Raw genomic sequence first — 22,888 nt, 5'->3', positions numbered from 1 at the left:
AAATTTTATTTTATACTTGGATCGCATATGTCTCACCTGTCATTAGTGACACTTTTTAGAGCAATTCCATGCTAATAGATTTTGCAGTTTACATGGAATAGATAAGGCCTACATATGTAAATTTTCCCCTTACACTTTATATAAACACTGGTTTACAAAGTTGTTCATGATGAATTGTTACAGGCATTCAGTATTCCATCATCAGTCCCACCACCATTGTGCCTTCCCTCCACCATTGTCTCCAATTTTCGCCACCACCCTTTAAGCCTTCCGCCATATAGGCTCTCAATAATTTTTATATTGCTTGTTACCAATAATTTCCTAACAGAATTATCAAAAAATGTTTTCTTAGAAGAAAGTTAGTGAAAATTATTGTATCACACTATAGAACAAGTAAGTCCTTGCATAAAAGATTACTAAGATGTTCTTTCTGACAGGTTAAGCCTTCTGTATTTACAGTTTGTTAATCAAGATTGGTTGCTATATATGTTACATCCCATTCAGTCTGTATGCTACTAATGATATGTTAGTGTAGAGTTTGAGAGTCACACTACTGCAAATGCAGCTGCACACTCCAGAAAGTCCAGAATTTTTAATGGAATGATACAGCTGGAGTTAAATTTTTAACTGGTTGGTTGATGCGTTTGGGGTCTTTGTATGACTGCCAGGCTTCTGGAAGTACTGGAAGATGGGGAAGGTAGCTTATCTTGACTCCATGAAAGCCAAGAGATTTCAGTCACAAAGTCTGCATATCTGAGTTTTTCAACAGATTAATTTCTAGGTGAGACATTGATTTCTAGGTGAGGCTTGTCCTGAGGCAGTGGGGTCTTGTCAGGAACATGGTGGCGATTGCGGAGTGTGGGAGCTATCGGCTGCCAGGGCTGTTGTTGGTTGGACACTGGGCTGACCCACTCCCCCTCTGAGGTTCCCCAAAAAACTCAACCATGCATGGATGTTCAGAATAATCTTTTGCAACTTGTTGATCTCTTTTTAGATTTATTTATGAATCTCTGGACCATGGCCAGTGAGCTTACATGGCGCCAGTGGTGATTCATTGGTGTGACTGCCAGGGCTTCCAGAAGGGGGAGGTCCATAGGGAGATGGGGGAAGGTAGGCCATCCCAACTCTGAGTCACAGGTGGTTTAAAATATGTGATTGCTTGTATCAAAAATAATTTTTTTAGACAATATGGTGTGCAAAAGAAAAAAAATTGCAGAAGACTGCTCAACCCTATAGGTTATGTTGACTTTTCCAACAGTCTCCTTAGAATTTAGTTTAGTACTGATGTCCTTTATTTTTAACTTAATGAGAAAGACCTGGTAAATCATGATTCACTTGATAGTAAGATCCTTGAAGACTCACCAAATTGTACTAGCCAGAGTAGGGTGGTGCAGAAGCAGTGACCTTATAGAACCAATTGCTGCCTTCTCATGAAACCAAGTACTCCAGACATATGTGACATAAGCAGCAGTAGCAATTTCCTTTTTTAATAAAAATGAACAGCAACACAGCTTTTTTTTCTGGTTTACATTGGCAGTTTTGTTCCTTGTGCTACAGTAATAACTTAACCCATTTATGTGTAGTATAAGTTGTAGATGATTCCTTGGATCACATCCTTATACTTTGTATATTATCAAATTAGGCCTGGAAAATCCCCAGAGAGGAGCCATATTTCTTCAGAACCCTATGAGCCCATCTCTCCACCCCAAGTTCCGGTTGTGCATGAGAAACAGGATAGCATGCTACTCTTATCACAGAGAGGATCAGAGTCTGCAGAACAGAGGTAAGGTGTGCCACCTAGCAGTCAGTGTGTGCCTGCATATGTATGCATGTACACATCATGGTAATACTCAGTGCCTTTCACTTTTCCTTGAAGTCCATGCTCTTTCCTATTTGAGATAATGGCAGGATACTTTTCAGGGATCATTTAGTCTATTTTCCTAGTGATTGCTAAGTGTTTATAATATTTAGGCTATTCCTCAAACGAAGTCTTTCTGTATCTCTTTTAAAAAGCTTTTGGTTGTGTGGTTAGTCATTAATTCAAATATCTTTGGAGTACTTTCCAAAGATTTTGGACTATATGTGAAAGGGGAAAAATGTTGAGCACCTGAGCTGATTTACTTTAATATTTTTTTAGGGCTGGAGTGATAGCAGCAGGTAAGGTGCTTGCCTTGTACGTGGCCAACCTGAGTTTGATCCTTGGCACTGGATCCCTTGTGCCCTGCCAATAGTGATCCCTTAATACAGAACCAAGAGGAAGGTCTGAGCACTACCGGGTGTGACCTCAAAACAACAAAAAACAAAAACTGGTTCAGTTATTCTTTTGCTTGTTTGTAATCCTGATCCCAACCCCATTTGTGTTTGAAACCTTGGTTTTGCCCCTTTCAAATCTACTGATCTCCAGTGAGTTCTGTGTTGAAAGCTCATACAGAATTGAGGACTGAGTCATAAACCATAGCACTTGGTTCCTCATGAATGCATTTATGCTTTTCCATCTTCATTTTCTACCATTTCATCTTTACAGTTTATTCTCTTTAAATTCACTTATTATACTGAATATCAATTACTGAATTTCTGGATCTGTTCAGGGACGAGGATCCAATAGGAGTGATCCCTGAGCACAGAATCAGGAGTCAGTCCTAAGCACTGCCAGATGTAGCCCCAAAATAGAAAAAGAGTCTCTGCTCAATGAGAACTGGTCTTCAATAGGAAACATGCCACTTGGGACATGGGGTTGGGGGGTGGAGGGGTGGGACATGATAGGACCGGGAGAGGTCAACAAGTATGTGGAGGGAATCTATCAGTGTATAGCTTTACTCATGTTTAAATGATTAATGAATCTGTATGACCTGATTAGCTTTGTAACATCTTTTGCCCAAAAAAATTTTTTTAAGGTTCCCTGAATAATGAACTAAGCCACTGTTGAAAATTTATGTGGGAGGAGGGGGTGGTGCTGAAAGGAGTTAAAAGTGTTATTCATGAAACCCTATAACCCTATCAGTAATAGTACTGTAAACCACAGTGCTAAAATTTATCTACAACAAGCACCTCATAAAGGCAGACTGGTGGGTGGCAGGCAAATGGTTATGGGGGGGTGGAGGGGTGAAGAGGGGTGGAAGTGAACAAGTGGTTAAGGGATTAGTGTTGAAATATCATGTGCTGGAAACCCAATCATGAATAACTTTGTAATTTCTCGGTTACTAAATAAAATTGTTTAAAGAATCCCATTCAAGAGAGATATCTTCATTCCAGGAACATCTCCAAGATTAGGATAATAGAAATAATTGGAAATAATTGTTCCTAACAGGAATGATTCCCGCTCACCAGGGAGTATAAGCTACTTGCCATCATTCTTCACCAAGCTTGAAAACACATCACCCATGGTTAAATCAAAAAAGCAGGAGATTTTTCGTAAGTTGAACTCCTCTGGTGGAGGTGACTCTGATATGGGTAAGTGGGATTTCTTTCATGAACCCGAATAAAGCATTAATTAATATTTCCCTACCTCTTGTATATTTCTGGACCTCTAGTTGTCTCTGCAACTACATCTGCTCATAAGCTTCTTCTCAAATGTCTGCTAGTACGTGAAGATTTCTAAATTAGGAAGCAGGAACTTGGTATTTTTAAAAATCTATGTATTTTCTTCTTGAACATATGTTGATCAGAAAACATTTTTACTTATGTGAGACTAGATCTGCTTTCCATAGTTTTTACCCACTTAAGTATTTGTTGATTGGGATTATCTCCATATGACATGTCTTTAGACCTTTGAAGATAAGTCATGTGCTTCAAATCTTTATCAGCATTCCCAGTTTCATAACATAATCTACTTCTGAATACTATTACTACCTCATTTGTTCTCCATGAAAAATAGCACAGGCTGGGGCGATAGCACAGCGGTAGGGCGTTTGCCTTGCACGCAGCCAACATGGCCGACCCGAGTTCGATTCCTCCGCCCCTCTCGGAGAGCCCGGCAAGCTACCAAGAGTATCTCGTCCGCACGGCAGAGCCTGGCAAGCTACCCGTGATGTAATTGATATGCCAAACACAGTAACAACAAAGTCTCCAATGGAGACGTTACTGGGCCCGCTTGAGCAAATCGATGAACAATGGGAGGACAGTGACAGTGACAGTGAAAAATAGCATATTTATTTATTTTTAATTTTTATTAGTGAAACACCATGAGGTACATTGTAGACTTACAAATTTTTGTGCTTGGGTTTCAGTTATACAATGATCGAATACCCACCCCTCCACCAGTGCCCATTCTCCACCACCACTGATCCCAGTATCCCTCCCACCCCCCATCCCCCCCATCCCACCCTACCTCTGTGGCAGGGCATTCCCTTTTCTTATCTCTCTCCTTTTTAGTGCTGTGATTTGCGAAAGAGACATTGAGTGGCAATCATGTTCAGTTGATAGTGTACTCTCATCACGCATCTCCCATCCTGGGAGGAACCTCCCAACACCCTTTATTTGGTGTTCCCTTCTCTATCTGAGCTTCCTTTTCCCCTAGCGTGTGCGGCTGGCCTCAAAGCCATGGAGTAATCCTCCTGGCACTTATCTTGGCTAAAAATAGCATATTTAGCCTAATCTGTCAGTAAATTTTGAATAGTGGCTTAGCCCTAATTCATCATTATTCAAGGAATCTTAAGTGGGTTTTTTTGGGCAATATACACACTGTGAAATTATTGTGTACTTAGTATGACATAAATGTCAAGATCATGTCCTGCTCTAGTTTTACACTTTCCTTTGCTGTACTTTTATAGTTACAAGCTCTTAAGTATAAAGAATGAAGCAGTCTGGGCTTGACTCATTCCAGCTACTACTTTATCCTATCTAGTATTTCTGCCTCTGTCTTGTCTTTCGGGAATTCAATTCAGTCATTCAACATTCATCTGCACATCTGGTAATCTCATAAATAGATTTTTATATTTAATTTTTATTTTATTTATCTTTGGGGGGGTCACACCCAGCAATACTCAGGAGTTACTCCTGGCTTTGCACTTAGGAATTACTCCTGGCAGTGTTTGGAGGACCATATGGGTTGCCAGGAATCGAACCCAGGTCAGCCACATGCAAGACAAATGCTCTACCCACTCTATCACTCTGGCCCCTATTTAATTAATTTTTACTATATTCTATGCACACTCAAATGTCTGCCAGTACCTGAAGATTTCTAAATTAGGGATCAGGAACTTGCTATTTTAAAAATATGTTTATTTTCTTCTTGACATCTCAACTGGTCCCCTGAGCACTGTCAGGAGCAATTCCTGAGTGTAGAGCCAGAAGTAACCCCTGAGCATCGCCAGGTGTAGCCCCCCAAAAACCCAGTTTTTAAAAAAGTAAACATTGCCAAGTTGTTCTTTGTCTAGATTTGTGAAATTTTGTGATCAGTAAGTGTTGATTATCAAAGAAGAAAAAGGGGGAACCCAGTGTCTTGGTTTCTGAGTTTACCATAGCTTTTAGTTACTAGAGTATCTTTTTTTATTATTTGTTTTTTTTTTATTAGTGAGACATCATGAGGTATAGTTGTAGACTTACAAATTTTTGTGCTTGGGTTTCAATTATACGATGATCAAATACCCATCCCTCTACCAGTGGTAGAGAATCTTTTTTGATTCCAACAAATAATCAAAAGGGTAAGTATTTTAGACTGTGTCCAAAATTGCTACCCAATCTAGATTTTCTTTTAAGTTTTTATTTTGATCTTTGTACATACCCCACTGTTTGGGGGCCTACTCCCTGATTCAGGGGTTTCTCCAGAGTGTTCAGGGGACAATGGAGTGCTGGGAACTGAACTCAGGGCGTCATAAGGCACTTACTACTCTACCAATGACCAACATCCCTAGTCCTACATATACTTTTTTTCTTTCTCTTTTTAAAAATTATGACATTGTTCATTTTTTAGTCTTCCGTGTTTTTGTGTTATTACAGCTTCTCCGAATCACCAACAAATAAATGGTTCTCTCATCTTCAGGTTCTTTATGAATCAGAGATGAATATGTCAGAACATGAAGACATGCAGATTTTAGAGCTTCCAGATAGTCCCTGAATAGTGCCATAAGTACCTAAAATGATATAGTCCACCTCACACCACACACACACACACACACACACACACACACAGAGATCTGTTCCTCCTCTTTCCCTACCACATTTACTTTTATAGTGACTTCATGGGATAGAGGCTTTTGGGGTGACCTCTAATCACCCTTGTAGGTGTTACCATATTTGAACCCTATCAAATATGGTACGACAATTCCAGAAGATGGGTATTTAGTGTCTTATGATGGGTCCGGAAAGCGTCCTGGAGTGTGGTGACGGCTGGGTAGTGGAAGTAGTGTCGAGAGTGGAAGTCTGCCAGTGGGGTATTTATCTGGGTAGGGTGGGTCTCCTGTGTACAATTCGATCCCTGGGTGGTTGATGGAAGCAGACAGGGCAGGGTAGGGTGGGGCTCCTGATTAGAATCCCTTTGTCACCTGTGGTGGTGGGAGCAGGCAGAGAAGCTCTGTCCCTGGGTCCGCCGAGCCTGGAGTCCAAGGTCTCAGAGAGTTCCGCTTATCTTGTTCTGTGGGTCTTCAGTCATGCGTGGGTCTCGGCCGGAGCCACGCGGGTCCGGAAAGACTGGCAAGCTACCGAGAGTATTCCGCCCGCACGGAAGAGCCTGGCAAGCTATCCGCTGTGTATTCGATATGCCAAAACCAGTAACTACAACTGGTCTCATTCACCTGACCCTGAAGGCTTCACCAACATGGCAGCACTGAGAAGGATGAGAAAGGAGAGGCCGACAAAATCTCAAGGCCGACCTAGGCTCCCACAACGAAGGAAGACAAAAATGATCGTCTGTACTTTCAATGCACGTACGCTAGCATCAGATGCATCCATCGAGGACCTGATGGTACAAGCACGAATGATCAAGTACGACATCATTGGTCTGACCGAGACAAGAAGGCACGAATCTCACCATGCCGTTTTCGACACTGGAGAAGAATTGTTCCTCGGAACATGCGATAAAAGAGGTGTTGGAGGCGTCGGTGTCCTTGTCAACACAAACTTGGCCAAGAGCATTGATTCATTCGAATGCCTAACAACCCGAATCGGACGTTTACATTTGAATAGATGTGGCTCACTGCCTGCAGTTTCTATCTTCGTTGTCTACGCACCAGCATCTCATTATGATGAAAGAGAAATCGAGAAGTTCTACCTGGAGCTAGAGAAGTTCTATAAAGAAGACCACACCTTCTACAAGATCATTGTGGGTGATTTTAATGCCAAGATAGGACCGAGAAGATCAGCTGAAGAACTTCACATTGGGACCCATGGCCTAGAATGGAACGAACAGGGTGAGAGACTGTCTGAGTTCATCATGTCGACCAAGACCATTCATGGTAACTCACAGTTCCAGAAGGCAGAATCTAAACGATGGACATGGGAGTCTCCCGGTGGACGATTCCACAACGAAATAGACCACATCATATTCAATCGACGGTTTTGCCTGACTGATGTCGCTGTTGTCGCAAAATTTCGAACGGGATCAGACCACCGTCTCCTTCGTGCAAAATTCTACTTCACAGAGCGGGGAGAAAGGGCTGCAAAGTTCAAAAAGAGAACTCCCAGAACGACCACCAACTGGGAACTCTTTGGTACTATTGCGGCAACATGGGAAGATGCCATTGTTGACAACATTGACGAGGAATACGATCAACTGGTTCAGCACCTCCATGAATGTGCGAGGAACGCTAAGAGAGAGATAGCCACAAAAAATTGCCTATCTTCGAAAACTCTTGAGCTAATTCGCCAGCGTGGTTTGGCGCATGCCTCAGGCAACCGCAAGCTAACGTCCGAGCTTGCAAAGCAGTGCAGAGATGCGATCAAGGAAGACCTCAAAGAGAGAAGAGCAGAAGTACTGGTAGATGCGGCAGAAGCCGGGAAAAGTATTCGTAACGCCCGCCTGTCCTTCGCCAACTATAAGACCAAGATGACTGCCCTCCAACGTCCTGATGGATCCATCACATCCTCCAGAACGGCAATGGAGAAGATTATCCATGACTTCTACTCAAATCTCTTCAATAGCCATGTCCACTTGCCGACATACCAAATTCCACAGGATGGATATGTCGTTCCCAACGTTCTCCCTTCCGAAATCCGACACGCCATTTTGTCGGTAAAGAAACAAACAGCACCCGGCCCAGACAAGGTCAGACCTGAACACCTGAAGAACCTGCCGTCAGTACTCATCAATACACTGGCTCGGCTCTTCACTCGCTACCTGTCTGAATGCAAGGTTCCGTCCCAATGGAAAACCAGCAGGACCGTACTACTGTTCAAGAAGGGAGACATCCATGACATTGGCAACTATCGCCCGATCTGCCTATTGTCTGTCATCTACAAGCTGTTCACTCGAGTCATCCTGAATAGGATTGGCAGAACACTAGATGAAGGACAACCATGCGAGCAAGCCGGGTTCCGCAAAGGATTCAGCACCATCGACCATATCCACACGGTAACCAAGCTCATTGAGGTTTCTCGGGAGTTCAAGATGCCGCTCTGCTTAACGTTCATTGATTTAAAGAAGGCCTTTGATTCTGTTGAGACGGAAGCGGTCATTGAAGCCCTAGCCAATCAGGGCATTCAAGCCCAATACATCAGGATCCTCCGTGAGCTGTATTGCGGATTCACTACCAGGATCTCACCATTCTACAAAGAAGTGATCGTTGATGTCAAGAGAGGGGTGCGGCAGGGTGATACCATTTCACCGAAACTCTTCAGTGCCACCCTCGAGAACATCATGCGACGACTGGAATGGGAAGGAATGGGAGTGAAGATAGATGGTCGGCAACTACACCACCTCCGCTTTGCTGATGACATTGTTTTAATAACACCAAACATCAGCCAAGCCGCACAAATGCTGGCCGACTTTGACCGTTAGTGTAGAAAGGTAGGACTACAGCTGAATCTTACGAAGACAATGTTTATGAGAAACAGCTTTGTTCCTGACGCCCCATTCGCTCTCAATGGAACGACCATCTCCAAATGCAACAGCTATGTGTACCTAGGTCGAGAGGTCAACATGACAAATGACCTGGCACCCGAGCTGCGCAGGAGGAAGAGATCGGCTTGGAACGCCTTCAAGAACGTCGAAGAAATAGCTAAGAGGACAAAGAACCTCCGGCTCCGGGCACATCTCTTTGAGTCCACTGTTCTTCCTGCATTAACATATGCCTCAGAGACCTGGGCCCTACGCAAACAAGATGAGAACGCTATTCAGGTCTCCCAAAGAAGAATAGAAAGAGCTATGCTTGGAATATCACGTTTCACTCAAATGAGAGAACGAATCCGGAGTTCTGACATCCGTCGAGGATCAAGGATCAGGGACGCTGTCTCATTTGCCAAGGTGTCAAAAATCAGATGGGCTGGTCACGTAATGAGATTTAAAGATGACCGTTGGACTAGAGCTGTTACTGATTGGATTCCACGGGATGTCAAAAGACCGTGTGGCCGCCCACCTACCAGATGGTCAGACTTCTTCGTCAAGATCATGAACGATCGGTTTGAGGCCCTTCATGTTCCCGGAGCGAACAGATGCCATTGGGCTACACTAGCACGCGACAGGGACAAATGGAGACGTTACTGGCGCCCGCTCGAGCAAATCGACAACTAACGGGAAGTTAAGTGATTAAGTGATAAGTGAAGTGACTTCATGAACTACTTTCTGGCAGACTTCCCTCTCTTTTATTGTTCACCTCCTGATGGTGCTTGTTTCTTGTCAAGTCAGCTCCCTAAACCACCATCAAATGTCTTGTCTTCATTTTCCATTATTTCTGAGTAAGCATCAACTTTTCTCACAATTTTGCCCATTTTATAGACTCAGAGACTATAAAAACCAGCTCCTGGAACCGCGCGGCCACATTTGCGGCCGCGCAACATCTTATTATAACATCTTATTATCTCATTCCTACTTGGACAAATTGGCAGGCTATCGAATGTAGCCTGCCCACACGGCAGAGTCTGGCAAACTCCCCGTGGCGTACCCAATATGCCAAATACCAGTAACAATGATGGGTCTTATTCTCCTAAAGAGCCTTGAATATAATCTCAGGGCTAGGATGAAGGAGACGTTACTGGAGCCTGGTCGAGGCAATTGACGACTAACAGGATGATTTGTGATTGTGATTGTGATTTGCCCATCAAAACAGATGGACAAAACAGGTAGGCATTAAATCAAATCCAGGGGCCCATGAATTTTTATATGCATCACGGTCACTTGGAATTCTTCACGGTCACGGTCATTGTCCTCCCATTGTTCATCGATTTGCTTGAGCGAGCCCAGTAACGTCTCCATTGGAGACTTTGTTGTTACTGTGTTTGGCATATCGAATACGTCATGGGTAGCTTGCCAGGCTCTGCCGTGCGGGCGAGATACTCTCGGTAGCTTGCCGGGCTCTCCGAGAGGGGTGGAGGAATCGAACTCGGGTCGGCCATGTTGGCTGCGTGCAAGGCAAATGCCCTACCGCTGTGCTATCACTCCGGCCCTTGGAATTCTTATTAAATGTAAATTACAGGGCCTCAGGAAATAGTCTAAATTCATTTTTACTTAAACTACCCAGCTGATTCTGATCCAGTGGCTTCACAGAATACCACAATAAACTGTAAGGTCCCTATGGAGAGGAAGGAGTGTTGCATTTAAGTACAGTATTTTAGTTAAGTCTGTAATTATATTCATTTGACAATTATTATGAATCAGCTAAACTTTGCTTAATAAATATTTCTAAAATTAATATGTCCTGTTCCACAGACTTAGTGATAACTCACTTTGTATTATTTCAAACCAATTTGTTTACCAAAAGTGTTACGTCATCTTTAAGGGACTGTCATGTGGTTATCTTTTTTCAGTTTTTCCTTGAGATTTTAAATTTTAAATTTCTGACCAATTTATAGTCTTCCTAGCTTCTAGGCACACTCCATTGTATCTCTGTAGATAAGTCTCTTCCTATTATCTATGGAATAGATCACAGATGATCCATCTTCTGCAGTCTCATTCAAAACTGCACATTCTTTCTAAGTTATCATTTGTTAGGCCACCTACTTACTTCCTGTAGTCTTCTTTCTCTTTTAAATTCTCACCATCAAGTTGGAAGAAGTGATGAAAACCCCATTGATGTCTTCACATATTCTATTTTGGAACCTATTTTCCAGGTTTTCCAAACTGTTGTCATACAAGCTGTGTAGATCACATTATAATTTGCACAGTTGGTAGGAATAAAAAGAAACAAGAGGTGGTATTTTGTGTGGTTTTTTGTTTATTTTTATTGAATCACTGTGAAAATAGTTACAAAGCTTTCAGGTTTAAGTCTCAGTCATACAATGATAAAACACCCATCCCTTCACCAGTGCATGTTTTCCACCACCAAGAACCCCAGTATACTCCCCATCCCACCCCTCCCCCTGCCAGTGTGGTAGATGATTTCCACTTTCCTCTCTCTCTACTTTGATTGCATTCAATTTTTCAACAACCTACCATTATTATTTTAAAGTTTCCCCCAACATTCAGAGCTGCTGAGGAGGCATCATTAGATAATTTGTTTTCTATTGCTGATAATGAAGAGTATATTGATTTTCTGATATTTTAGTAATTAAGTCCTCAGGGATTTCTACCAAAGGCTGCTGGGTTTGGAGATTGGTTTATGTGCCTCTGGGATCATGGCCATTCAGGAGCCAGAGGAGCCATTAGTGGGCAGCAGCAACTCGGGGACTCATCAGGGTAGGGAGAAGGGCCGGTTCCAGCCCCTATCCCGTGAGGTCCCATGTGTCTCGTCATCGCAGGCATGTACCTCTCAGTCCAATAGGCTCTGAAAGATGGCAGTCACCATGCCGCCGATGAGAAGAAGGCTTAAGGGCGGAAGGGACAACGCCCTTTCTCCCCCTGGGGCAGCACTGGGCCATAGCTTAACTCACAGTCCAGAAGCATTTCTGTCAGAAGCCGCTGGGTTCTGAGATTGGTTTGTGTGCCTCTGGGATCATGGCCATTCAGGAGCCAGAGGAGAAGAGTTGGAATTTTGTCTCATACATTAGGAACATTTTTGGAACATTTTTCATTTAAGGATGATTGGGATACTTTTTTTTTTTTTTTTTGCTTTTTGGGTCACACCCAGCGGTGCTCAGGAATTACTCCTGGCAGTGCTCAGGGACCATATGGGATGCTGGGAATCAAACTGAGTCAGCCGCATGCAGGCAAACACCCTATCTGCTGTGCTGTTGCTCCAGTCCCCACATTTTCATATTACCCATTTAAGTGTCTTAACTCTGCATCTGATTTCATACTGCCTCAACCCCTAGTAATCATAAGAGTCATCTTAGAGTGCATAAGGTCTTCCATAGTAAACCTGGGTTCTAAAGGAAATTTTTCCTCTTTATGTTTCTACAAGTTTTTCTAGTTCCTCTTAGATAATACTATTCCTCTTCTGATTTTCCTACATTCCCCAATTTCTTATTTCATTATTCTCCACTTTTTTATTTCCTTATTTCCTCAAGTAATTGATTTAATTTATCTTCACTTAACTCGAAAGGAATAAGGTTGAGGTTATGGCAGATAAAAAAAAAATTCATTATAAAGTTTTTTGGGTTTATTGTTTTGAGGCTTAATTTGTTTTGTGATTTAATTGTTATATACGTAATTTTCACATCTCATCTAAAATGGTTGTTTAAATACAGCAGCTGCCCAACCAGGAACTGAGATATTTAATCTACCAGCAGTCACTACCTCAGGTAAGATTCAAGATTCAGAATATGTTAAGAAATTGTTATAGAAGTTGGTGAAATATTACAGGGGGTAAAGCCTTTGCCTGCATGCAGCCAGCCCTAGTTCCATCCACCAGCACTGTATATGGTCCTCTTAGAACTGACAAGAGTGATCCTTTTGTACAGAACTAGAAGTAGCTCTGAGTACCACTGGATATGGCCCCAAAAATGAAAAAGAAAAAGAAACTGTGGTACAGTAGCAGTAGATCCACAAATATGTCTGAGTAATTACAGTATATACCAGGAGACCATTCCTATATGTAGAATAGAAGCTATTCCTATTTCAATAGAAGCTTCTTTTTTTTTTTTTTTTTTTTAGTGAAACACCATGAGGTACAGTTGTAGATTTACAATTTTTTGTGCTTGGGTTTCGATTATACAATGATCAGATACCCATCCCTCCACCAGTGCCCATTTTCCACCACCATGGATAATATCCCCCCCACCCCCATCCCCCCATCCCCCCCTGCCTCTGTGGCGGGGCAATCCCCTGTGTTCTCTCTCTCCTTGTGGGTGTTGTGGTCTGCAAAAGAGGCATTGAGTGGCAAACATGTTCAGTCCATAGTCTACTTTCGACATGCATCTCCCCTCCTGGGAGGATCCTCCAAACACCCTTTATTTGGTGCTCCCTTCTCTATCTGAACTGCCCTTTCCTCTAGGATACCCGGCTGGCCTCTAAGTTATGGAGTAATGCTCCTGGTGCTGATCTCAGCTATTCTTGGGTATTAATCTCATATTTTGTTACTTTATATTCCCCAGATGAATAGAAGCTTCTATTTTAATCAAGGAGGAGACAATGGCAGTAAGATTGAGAGTTAGACAGTTGAAATGAAAAATGGCTTTTAAAAAATAATTGTTAATGAATGGTTGTAGAAGCTAGGGGACTAAGGAGAAGAAAATACAGTTGCTGATGATTCATTAGCAGTAAAACAAGTTTCCTTGAGTAGACTTATTTGAGTCTCTATGTTTTAGGCAATTTGACAGGTGCTATATAACTTCAGTGGTTTGAGGGACTGTTGACTATATGTAATCTTTTTCTTATTTCCTGATCGACCTCAGAACAAGCAGAAGTACTTTGGTTATCTTTTTCAGGCTCAATTAGCTCTCGAGGTCATTCTTTTGCTGATCCTGCCAGTAATCTCGGTCTAGAAGACATTATCAGGAAAGCACTCATGGGGAGCTTTGATGATAAAGTCGAGGATCATGGCGTCGTCATGTCCCAGCCTGTGGGAGTAGTGCCTGGTGCCAACACCTCAGTCGTGACCAGCAGTGAGATGCGAAGAGAGGAAAGTGATCCCTCACCTCATTCAGGTAAAGGTTTCAAGTCAGTCCTCTTTGGCCTTTCTGAAGAAAAGGATACTTTATTTTCCTTTCCCTGAGATCTTATTTTTTCTTTTTGGGTCACACCTGGCAATGCTCAGGGGTTACTCCTGGCTCATGCACTCAGGAATTGCTCCTGGCAGTGCTCGGGGGACCATATAGGATGCTGGGAAATGAACCTCTGTTGGCCATGTTGGCTGCGTGCAAGGCAAACGCCCTACCCGCTGTGCTATTGCTCCAGCCTGATCTTATTTTTTCTCAAGTTACCTCTGGGGACTATTACTTTAAAAGTTTTGTTCTTAATTAAATTGAATAAATTATAATAACACGAAGTTTAAAATCTAGAAAATTTTAACCTTGTCATTCTCTAGCATATTAGTTTTTTTTTTTTCCTAGTCCTTTTCTGATTACTGTAATACAGGTACAGTTCCATTCTACTTTTTAATAGAACTGCTTTACTAAGCATAGTAAAAATTTAATGCTCGAGACTTTGGAGACTTTGTTGTTACTGTGTCTGGCATATCGAATACGTCACGGGGAGCTTGCCAGGCCCTGCCGTGCGGGCGAGATACTCTCGGTAGCTTGCCGGGCTCTCCGAGAGGGGCAGAGGAATCGAACTCGGGTCGGCCATGTTGGCCGCTTGTAAGGCGAACGCCCTACCACTGTGCTATCGCTCCGAAAAAGATGCTTGCTCTTCAAGCCCATATTTTCTGTTTAACATGTATCTTTCTTTTTTTATTTTTTTGATAATTTTATTTTTTTTTTAATTTTTATTAGTGAGACACCATGAGGTACAGTTGTAGATTTACAGATTTTTGTGCTTGGGTTTCAATTATACAATGGTCAAATACCCATCCCTCCACCAGTGCCCATTTCCCACCACCACGGATCCCAGTATCCCTCCCACCCCCCATCCTCCCTACTCCACCCTGCCTCTGTGGCAGGGCATTCCCTTTTGTTCTCTCTCTCCTTTTGGGTGTTGTGGTTTGCAAAAGAGGCAATGAGTGGCAATCATAACATATATCTTTCTTGCTTGTCTTGATGTTTCTTGATTATCTCCACTCTGGAAAAGCCCACGTTCTCTCTTGAACACGTATTCCTCTTTACTCTTCCCACCTCTCTCTAGGTGAGTTCCATTCAATAAAAACTACCTTAAAAAAATATAAACAAATAGGAAAAAGAGTAATTGTGGGGCCATAATAGGAAACCCTGGTTTGATCCCCAGGATCACTTGATTCTCTGAGCACCAGCAGGAATGATCCTTTAGCAAGAGTCAGGAATAAGTTCGGAGCACCACTGTGATCCCAAAACAAAACAAAACGAAAAAAATTGTGCTCAAGTCACCTCATCCAGAATGCTAGGACTATGGTTTGATAAGCATCATTCCAAATTGATCTTTGTGGCTGGAGCGATAATACAGCAGATAGGACGTTTTCCTTACATGCGACTGACCCTGGTTCAATCCCGGGCATCCCATATGGTCTGCCAAGCTTGCCAGAGTAATTCCTGAGTGCATGCAGAGCCAGGAGTAACGCCCTCAGCATCGCTGGATGTGACCCAAAAAGAAAAAAAAAAATTTGGTCTTTGTAGTGGCTGGAGAGAGAGTACAGCGTGGCCAACCTGGGCCCAGTCTCCAGCATCCCATATGGTCCTCCAGGTGTGGCCCTAAAACAAACAAAATATATGCCTTTGAAAAAAAAACATATAAGACAGAATGAGATAATTTTATACATGTTTAGAGCTAGCACCCAAAAAATCATAAATTAACTTTTGATGTTAATATATTTTTTCTCTATCTTGTGAGTTAATATTTCTTACATTCTAAAAAATTAAAGATTACAATAGTTTAGCTTTAGTTTAGGAATTCTCTATTATTGTCACTGTCACTGCCCTCCCATTGTTCATCGATTTTGCTCGAGTGGGCCCAGTAACACTGTAAGACCTGTTGCTTTGTTTGGCATATCGAATACGTTACGGGTAGCTTGCCAGGCTTTGCCGTGCGGGTGAGATACTCTCGGTAGCTTGTCAGGCTCTCCGAGAGGGGTGGCAGAATTGAACCCGGGTTGGCCATGTCGGCTGTGTACAAGACAAATGCTCTACCCTTTGTGCTATTGCCCCAGCCCTTTCTATTATTATCATGTAAAAGTTTAATTGGTTAAGAAAGATTAGAGGGTTTTTTAAATTATATTTTAATGTGGATTTTCTGCTCTAAAAGATGATCATTACGATGTTTCCCCCCATTTGCTCTAATCTTCTTGTTTTCACTGATTTTGTATATATCTATGTGTTTTAAAGCTGTATCAGTGATATGTAATTAAGGTTATAAAGGTCGTATAATTTTTATTATGGCATCTTTTTCGTGAGGTTTTCATACTCCATTCACTCAAGATTTCTGTATTCTGAAATCCTTTATGCTTGAGTATGATTTCTAGTTGCTGTTATATTTGAAATAACAGGTTGGTGGGTGATAATATTTTGACATACTTTTTTAGTTCTGGCCACGCTTGGCAGTGCTCAGGGTTTACTTCTGGTTCTGCACTCAGTGGTCACTCTGGCCAGTGCTCGGGACCATTTAGGGTGCTAGGGGTTAAAGCTGGGTCAGCCACAGCCTGCCTCTTTGGCCTCTTGACATATTTTTTAAAAACATCCTATAAACATGACACTTTCCTCCTGGCATTCATTGTTATATACTACATAAGGTGAGATGTTCCCCCTGTTTATAGTGCATGGCAGTTTACATGAAAATAATCTTTTTTCCTCAGTGATAGTATTATTATTTATCAGGGTTTTCTGAGAACTGGAGGGTATTTGCATCAGTAGATTGGTTTCTATCCTCAGGATTATATCCTACTACTAAAAATGTTCTCATCTTTTTTTAATTAATTTTATTTTTTTTTGGGGGGGAAGGATAATTCTTTTGGGGCAGAGTCAGACTTTGACTTCTATCTAGGATGAACTGATTAGAAGGGATCTGCCCACTTTATTTTTTTAATAAGTTTTATTGGATCACCATGTTATAGTTATAGCTAGTTACAACTTGCATGATTACGTTTCAGTCATACCAATGCTCAAGCACCCATCCCAACACTGGTGCACATTTTCCACCACAGTTTTTCCCAGTGTCCCACCCCCCCACCCCCACCCCATGCTGCTCCCTCCCTCTGTGGCAGGTACAGTCCTTATTCTCTCTCTAATTTTGGACATTATGATTTGCAATACATCTCTCATCCCAGGTGATCCCTCAAGTTATCATTTACTTAGTGGTTCCTTCTCCATCCCAGCTGCCTTTTCCCCGCGCACGTGGTGCTGGCTTATAAACCATGGTGTGATCCTCCTGGCCCTTATCTCTACTGTCCTTTTGCGGTAGTCTCATATTATGCTATTTTATATTCCACAGATGAGCGTAGTCATTCTATGTCTGTCCCTCTCTTTCTGACTCACTTAGCACCATACTCTCCATGTCCATCCACTTATATGTAAATTTCATGATTTCATCTCTTCAAACAGCTGCATAGTACTCCATTGTGTAGATGTATCAAAGTTTCTTTAACCAGTCATCTGTTCTCAGGCACTCAGGGTTTTTCTAGATTCTGGCTATTGTGACCAGTGCTGCAATAAACATACAAGTGCAGATGTCATTTCTACTGTGGTTCTTTTGCATCTCTGGGATATATTCCTAGGAGTGGTATTGTTGGGTCATATGGAAACTCAATTTCTAGTTTTTGGAGGAATGTCCATATTGTTTTCCAAAAAGGCTGGACCAATCGGCATTCCCACCAACAATGAATGAATCCCCTTTTAAAATTTATTTTAATGTAGACAAAAGCCACAACTGTTGGTACAATTCTAGAGTTGAAATTGATTAGATAGCAAAGCTCCAATATTAAAATCAATAAGAATCATGTTTATGTGAAAATTCTATCTGATCATGGGCTTGTTCAGTCTGTGGCTACAAATTTATTGAGCTATCTATTGCTAGTTGAGTCTCCTGTATTAATGTTTGTTTAGTTGGTTTCTACTTTGTTGTTACTTTCCTACTTCTTTTCATTTTTTTGTTGGACTCTCCAGGTTTGTTTTTTTTTAACAGATATGTTGGTATCTATTCCCTTCCTAATTATTTTTGTCCTCTTGACCTCTTTCTGTTGCTTTTAATTTGGGTCATTTTTTTCTTTGTAGTTACCTGTTTTCATTTGTGACTGTTATGACTATTCTGATCTTTACTGTATTTTGTTTACAAACCCCTTATACTTCCTTTTTGGTCTTCTAGTCTTTGGTCATCTTTTATAAATTGACTTCCTATTTTGAAGGTTTTTTCAGTGTAAGCACCTTTTCTCCCAACCGTTGATGTTTTCTTTGTTTTCATTAGGTATCTGTATTTCTTCTCTTTCCTGATAACTCATGGGCCAGAATTCACTTTTCCCACATTTCTGTGTGCTCTGAAAGATATGAGTTGGGTCACATTTCCTATGTGATACTTGCTAATAACCTGGGCCCTGATCTCCTCTTGAGATCATTTTAATGTTTGTTATAGAGCCTTGTCAGGGACCTCTCACTCCCATGAATATTTGCTGATTTACCAACTTAAAAAAAGAAAAAAGGCCAGGAAAAAAGGCCACCTAGACTTGCCACATCTCTGTTGAGACCTCTTAGTGCTGTAAGGGGCTTCTGTTCTATTTCCTTTATTACATCTGGGCGGGGAGGAGTGGTGTAACTCCTCTTTATGCTTCTCTCTAGGTAATTAATAAGGATTTAAGATTTCTGTCAACTTGTTTTAATTTTCTTAACAGTGTGTTTCAACACCAGAAAAGAAGTTTTGATGCTTCAGAAAGCTTAGTTTCTTTGTTACCCATTTTACATACTGGCATCCTACATCTAGTCCTTTTTTTTTTTTTTTTTTTTGCTTTTTGGGTCACACCCGGTGATGCATAGGGGTTACTCCTGGCTCTGCCCTCAGGAATTACCCCTGGCAGTGCTCAGGGGACCATATGGGTTGCTGGGAATCGAACCCGGGTTGGCCGCATGCAAGACAAACACCCTACCCGCTGTGCTATTGCTCCAGCCCTAGTCCCCTTCTTTTTAAATGTTTGTTGCCATAGTAAATTCTGGCTTTCTTTTAAGTTTTTTCTAGTTTTCCTGTTTTATTTTAAACTGCATTGTGTACTTAAATCTGGATTCTTCATGGTACTCTGCTTTCCATTCAACGTTATATGAGTGTTAACTTTTTGGTAACTTGTAGTGGATAACAATTTCTGTGTACCTCTAGTTAATAATTTATTTCACTTTTAGGAGGCGTTTGCAAGCCAAAGGTGATCAGCAAGTCAAACAACAGAAAATCGAAATCTCCTATCCCTGGGCAAGGATTCTTAGGGGCTGAGCGGCCCTCTTCTGTCTCCTCAGTACATTCAGAAGGGGATTTCCACAGGCAGACACCAGGGTGGTCCTGGGAAGACAGGCCTTCTTCAACAGGTGAGGAGTTTGGTTCCAACTAGTAGAAAGAGGGAGACGGAAGCAGTTTATACCAGTGCCATGATTAATACTTCTGAAATTAGAAAGTTTGCTTGGAAAACATATTTTCACTATGTACCATTAAATAGGTACCATTTTTATAATAAAAATTAAATACATATAATCTCAAAATTTCTAAGAATTCAATAGATTTATGTCTTTGGCTCATTAAATTTCTTAAATGAATAGGAGAGGTGGCTAAGATATCCACCGAGCACTGCTGGATGTGCTCTCCTCTTCCTCCATACACAAACACATCCTTAACACATAGGAAGCACCCATAGGAAACCTCAATGGCATAAGCTGAAAATTGGCATAATGTAGCAATATGTTTATATATATCTCATTTCTAAATCTTTTACATCTGTAACCCAAAGAGATAAGGTGCTTGCCTTGCATTGCTACTGACTTTGGTTTGATTCCCAGAACTCCATGTGGTCGGTTGACTGAGTCCCACCAGAAATGATCCCTGAGCGCAGTCAGGAGTAAGCCCTGAGTACCACTAGGTATGGCCCCTTTACCAACCATCCCATTCTCAAAAGAAAAAAAAAACACCTTGAAAATGACATATTATGTATTTGTATACATAATAATACATAACACTTCCCAGTAGTGTCCAGCAGATGAAATTCACCCTTTTCCCTTCAGTCTTAAAAAATTCCTGAATGCTTTTCCCCATCTACCTCTTAAGAATTGTATTCCTTTATTCCTTTATTTTTCACTGTCTAAAAGTTCTTCTCTTTTTTTTTTTCTTTTTGATCATACCCAGCAGTGTTCTCTAGGGTTTATTCCTGGTTCTACTATTCAGGGATCCCTCCTGGCGGGGCGTGGATGCTTACTTAGGATGGAACTCGGGTTGACTGGGTGCAAGGCAGACACTGAACACTGTACAGTCTCTTCAGCCTGTTAACAAGTACTTAGTGTAATCAGGCTCAGTTTATTAAGTGCTTATTATCTACCTGATAGTTTTATTGGATTCCCCTTGAAAACACTATTTTATAACTAAAATTCATCCCTTATCTTTCATTAGTAGGCTTAGCAACTCATAATTTTTATACTTACTCATGTTATTCATCATTCTTCGATAATGCACTGGTTACTGTACTAACACTGGCTATAGAAGTGGTTAAACCTTCCATGTGTGTTCATTTAGATCTTTGTTTCAAAAGGCCATTTAAATAAAATAATTCAGCCCTACTCCATTCTACTTAGAGAAATTGGACAGTATGAAATAATAATTATGTCCATGACGCTGCAAATCTGATTTTTCTTTTTTCAGGTTCCACTCAGTTTCCTTATAACCCTCTGACTATGCGGATGCTCAGCAGCACGCCACCAACACCAATTGCATGTGCCCCCTCTTCTGGGAACCAAGCAGCTCCTCACCAACAGAACAGAATCTGGGAACGAGAGCCAGCCCCGCTGCTCTCCGCACAGTATGAGACGCTGTCGGACAGTGATGACTGAACTCCATAAAGAAGGGATTTGGTTCGGGCCAGTGTACTTGGGAGCTCTAGTTTTGTGGTTTTATCTTTAATGGCAGGTCAAACACCTGCCCTCCAATGACTTGCGCCCAGAGACTTTTCAGGAAAGCCTGGACCATGGATAAAGAAATAATGGAAATTTATTTGAAAAGTCTGATGGGGGAGGGGGGCTGCCTTTGATACAGGCAATTCAGTGGGTTATAATAGTGGAGGGTTACAATGTAGTTTTTAAAAAGTGGACAATTCCTGTTCTTACATCTGTTTGTAAAGAAAACCATAATGTCTTTAAATCACTCTTCTGTAAATAGATTATCTTTTTTGCAGTGTTTCCCCTTGCTGTAGTATCTGGTGTACTTAAGTTCAAATCAGCGCATCGACTTTGGGGGTAATTTAAAAAAAAAATCTTTCGTCTTATCTTTTTATTCCTTGACTTCTAACAGTCTCACACAGCCCAATTACAAAATGTTGGCTGTCAAGGGCATTGTACTTTTATCCAGATTTGTTTCCTAAATTCAGCTTCCCAGTAATGTTTAGAAACTTGTGGAAATGTTTAGATTTTTTTATCACAGACCCTGTCATAAAAAATGTACATTAATGTATTAGGGTCAAAAAGAGAAACAAAGTTCTGCCATATTGTAAGTTTCCAGTGCAGGCTTTAATTTTTTTTTAATTAACAGCATTGAGAAAGAAAATATTACTGCATGGGTATGTTATAGTTCAGTTTTTAAAGTTTTAAAGGCTTATTTGAGGCAGACCTCACTGTTATGCACACTGGTGATTTAACATTGCCCCTAAGTATTCTTTTTCTCCTGCATTGGATGCAGCCCAACAAAGCTTTTGTTTTGAAATAAATTTGACTACCCTTGTCCATAGATACAGTAATTATTTGTGGTTTAAAGCTCTTGGTGTTCAAGATTTCAAAGGAAAAACCTTTACTTTTATTTAGTTTGATACAGATTATTGGTTGAGCTAGAAAATGATATGTATAGAATCTCAGTCTTTTAGATTTGCTTTGTGCTGTATCCAGAATTCTATGGTGACATACAGTGCTTTCTATGCACCAGTACTTTCTTTCATTCCTTGTGGGCATGTTTATTTTTTGAATGTTTTCATTTTCCTTCAAGGAGCCAATGATTCCATGGAGCAAATAATTTAAAAAGAATTTTAAACTATAGTACTAGATAATTGATATTATTTAATAATTTCTGAATTTATATATGTACACACATATATATACACACACACACACATATTTTCTTAAATACAACTTTACTGTAGTGTTGAAGCATTCTACCATAATGTATAGATAACTAATATTTTTGGGAGGATGTTACATGTAACACATGTAAAAAATGGAGACCTCTCAGGAAGATAAAAATTAGCACTTTATAGACTCCTAGAGAGACTTCCCTTTTTTTTTACCTAAAACTTTTAAACAAGTTCAAGAATCTAAGAAACAACTTTGTAACTAATCAGTTCCTACTTTATACTACTTTGTATGCATGATCATGATCACCCACATCACCCTGTATAGTATTGGTGCTAATTTATATTTATCAATAAGAACACAAGTTCAGTACTCATTCTGCATAGTTCATGAGAAAGGTAGGCCATAGAGACCAGAGAGAGAGAGTGCAGTGGAAGATGGGTTCAGTCCCTAGTGCCACACTAGGATACTCCCTGAGCACTGCTGGGTGTTGCCCCAAAATAAAAAATATAGGCTATAAACCCATGTTTGACATTAAAATCATTATTCCTATTACATACTACTCTACTCA

General features: G+C 41.1%; 1 protein-coding gene across 14 annotated transcripts in view; it reads left to right on the top strand.

Annotated features, from left to right (window-relative positions):
• Positions 1-21,995, top strand: part of NCOR1 (nuclear receptor corepressor 1) — a 225,722-nt gene extending 203,727 nt beyond the window's left edge. For 13 of the 14 annotated variants that reach the window (XM_056135723.1, XM_056135718.1, XM_056135724.1 and 10 more), the window contains 6 exons: positions 1,643-1,783; positions 3,308-3,450; positions 12,715-12,768; positions 13,894-14,112; positions 19,408-19,587; positions 20,906-21,995. In XM_056135723.1, the coding sequence (XP_055991698.1) occupies positions 1,643-1,783; positions 3,308-3,450; positions 12,715-12,768; positions 13,894-14,112; positions 19,408-19,587; positions 20,906-21,093 (925 nt within the window). In that variant the 3' untranslated portion in view covers positions 21,094-21,995. The remainder of the gene's footprint in view (positions 1-1,642; positions 1,784-3,307; positions 3,451-12,714; positions 12,769-13,893; positions 14,113-19,407; positions 19,588-20,905) is intronic. The other variant, XM_056135720.1, reaches the window with a different exon arrangement.
• Positions 21,996-22,888: the final 893 nt, after the last annotated feature.

Source organism: Sorex fumeus, unplaced genomic scaffold (assembly GCF_029834395.1).
Source record: "Sorex fumeus unplaced genomic scaffold, SorFum_2.1 ptg000122l, whole genome shotgun sequence".
Classification (NCBI taxonomy): domain Eukaryota; kingdom Metazoa; phylum Chordata; class Mammalia; order Eulipotyphla; family Soricidae; genus Sorex; species Sorex fumeus.
This window is presented reverse-complemented; position numbering and strand designations above follow the sequence as displayed.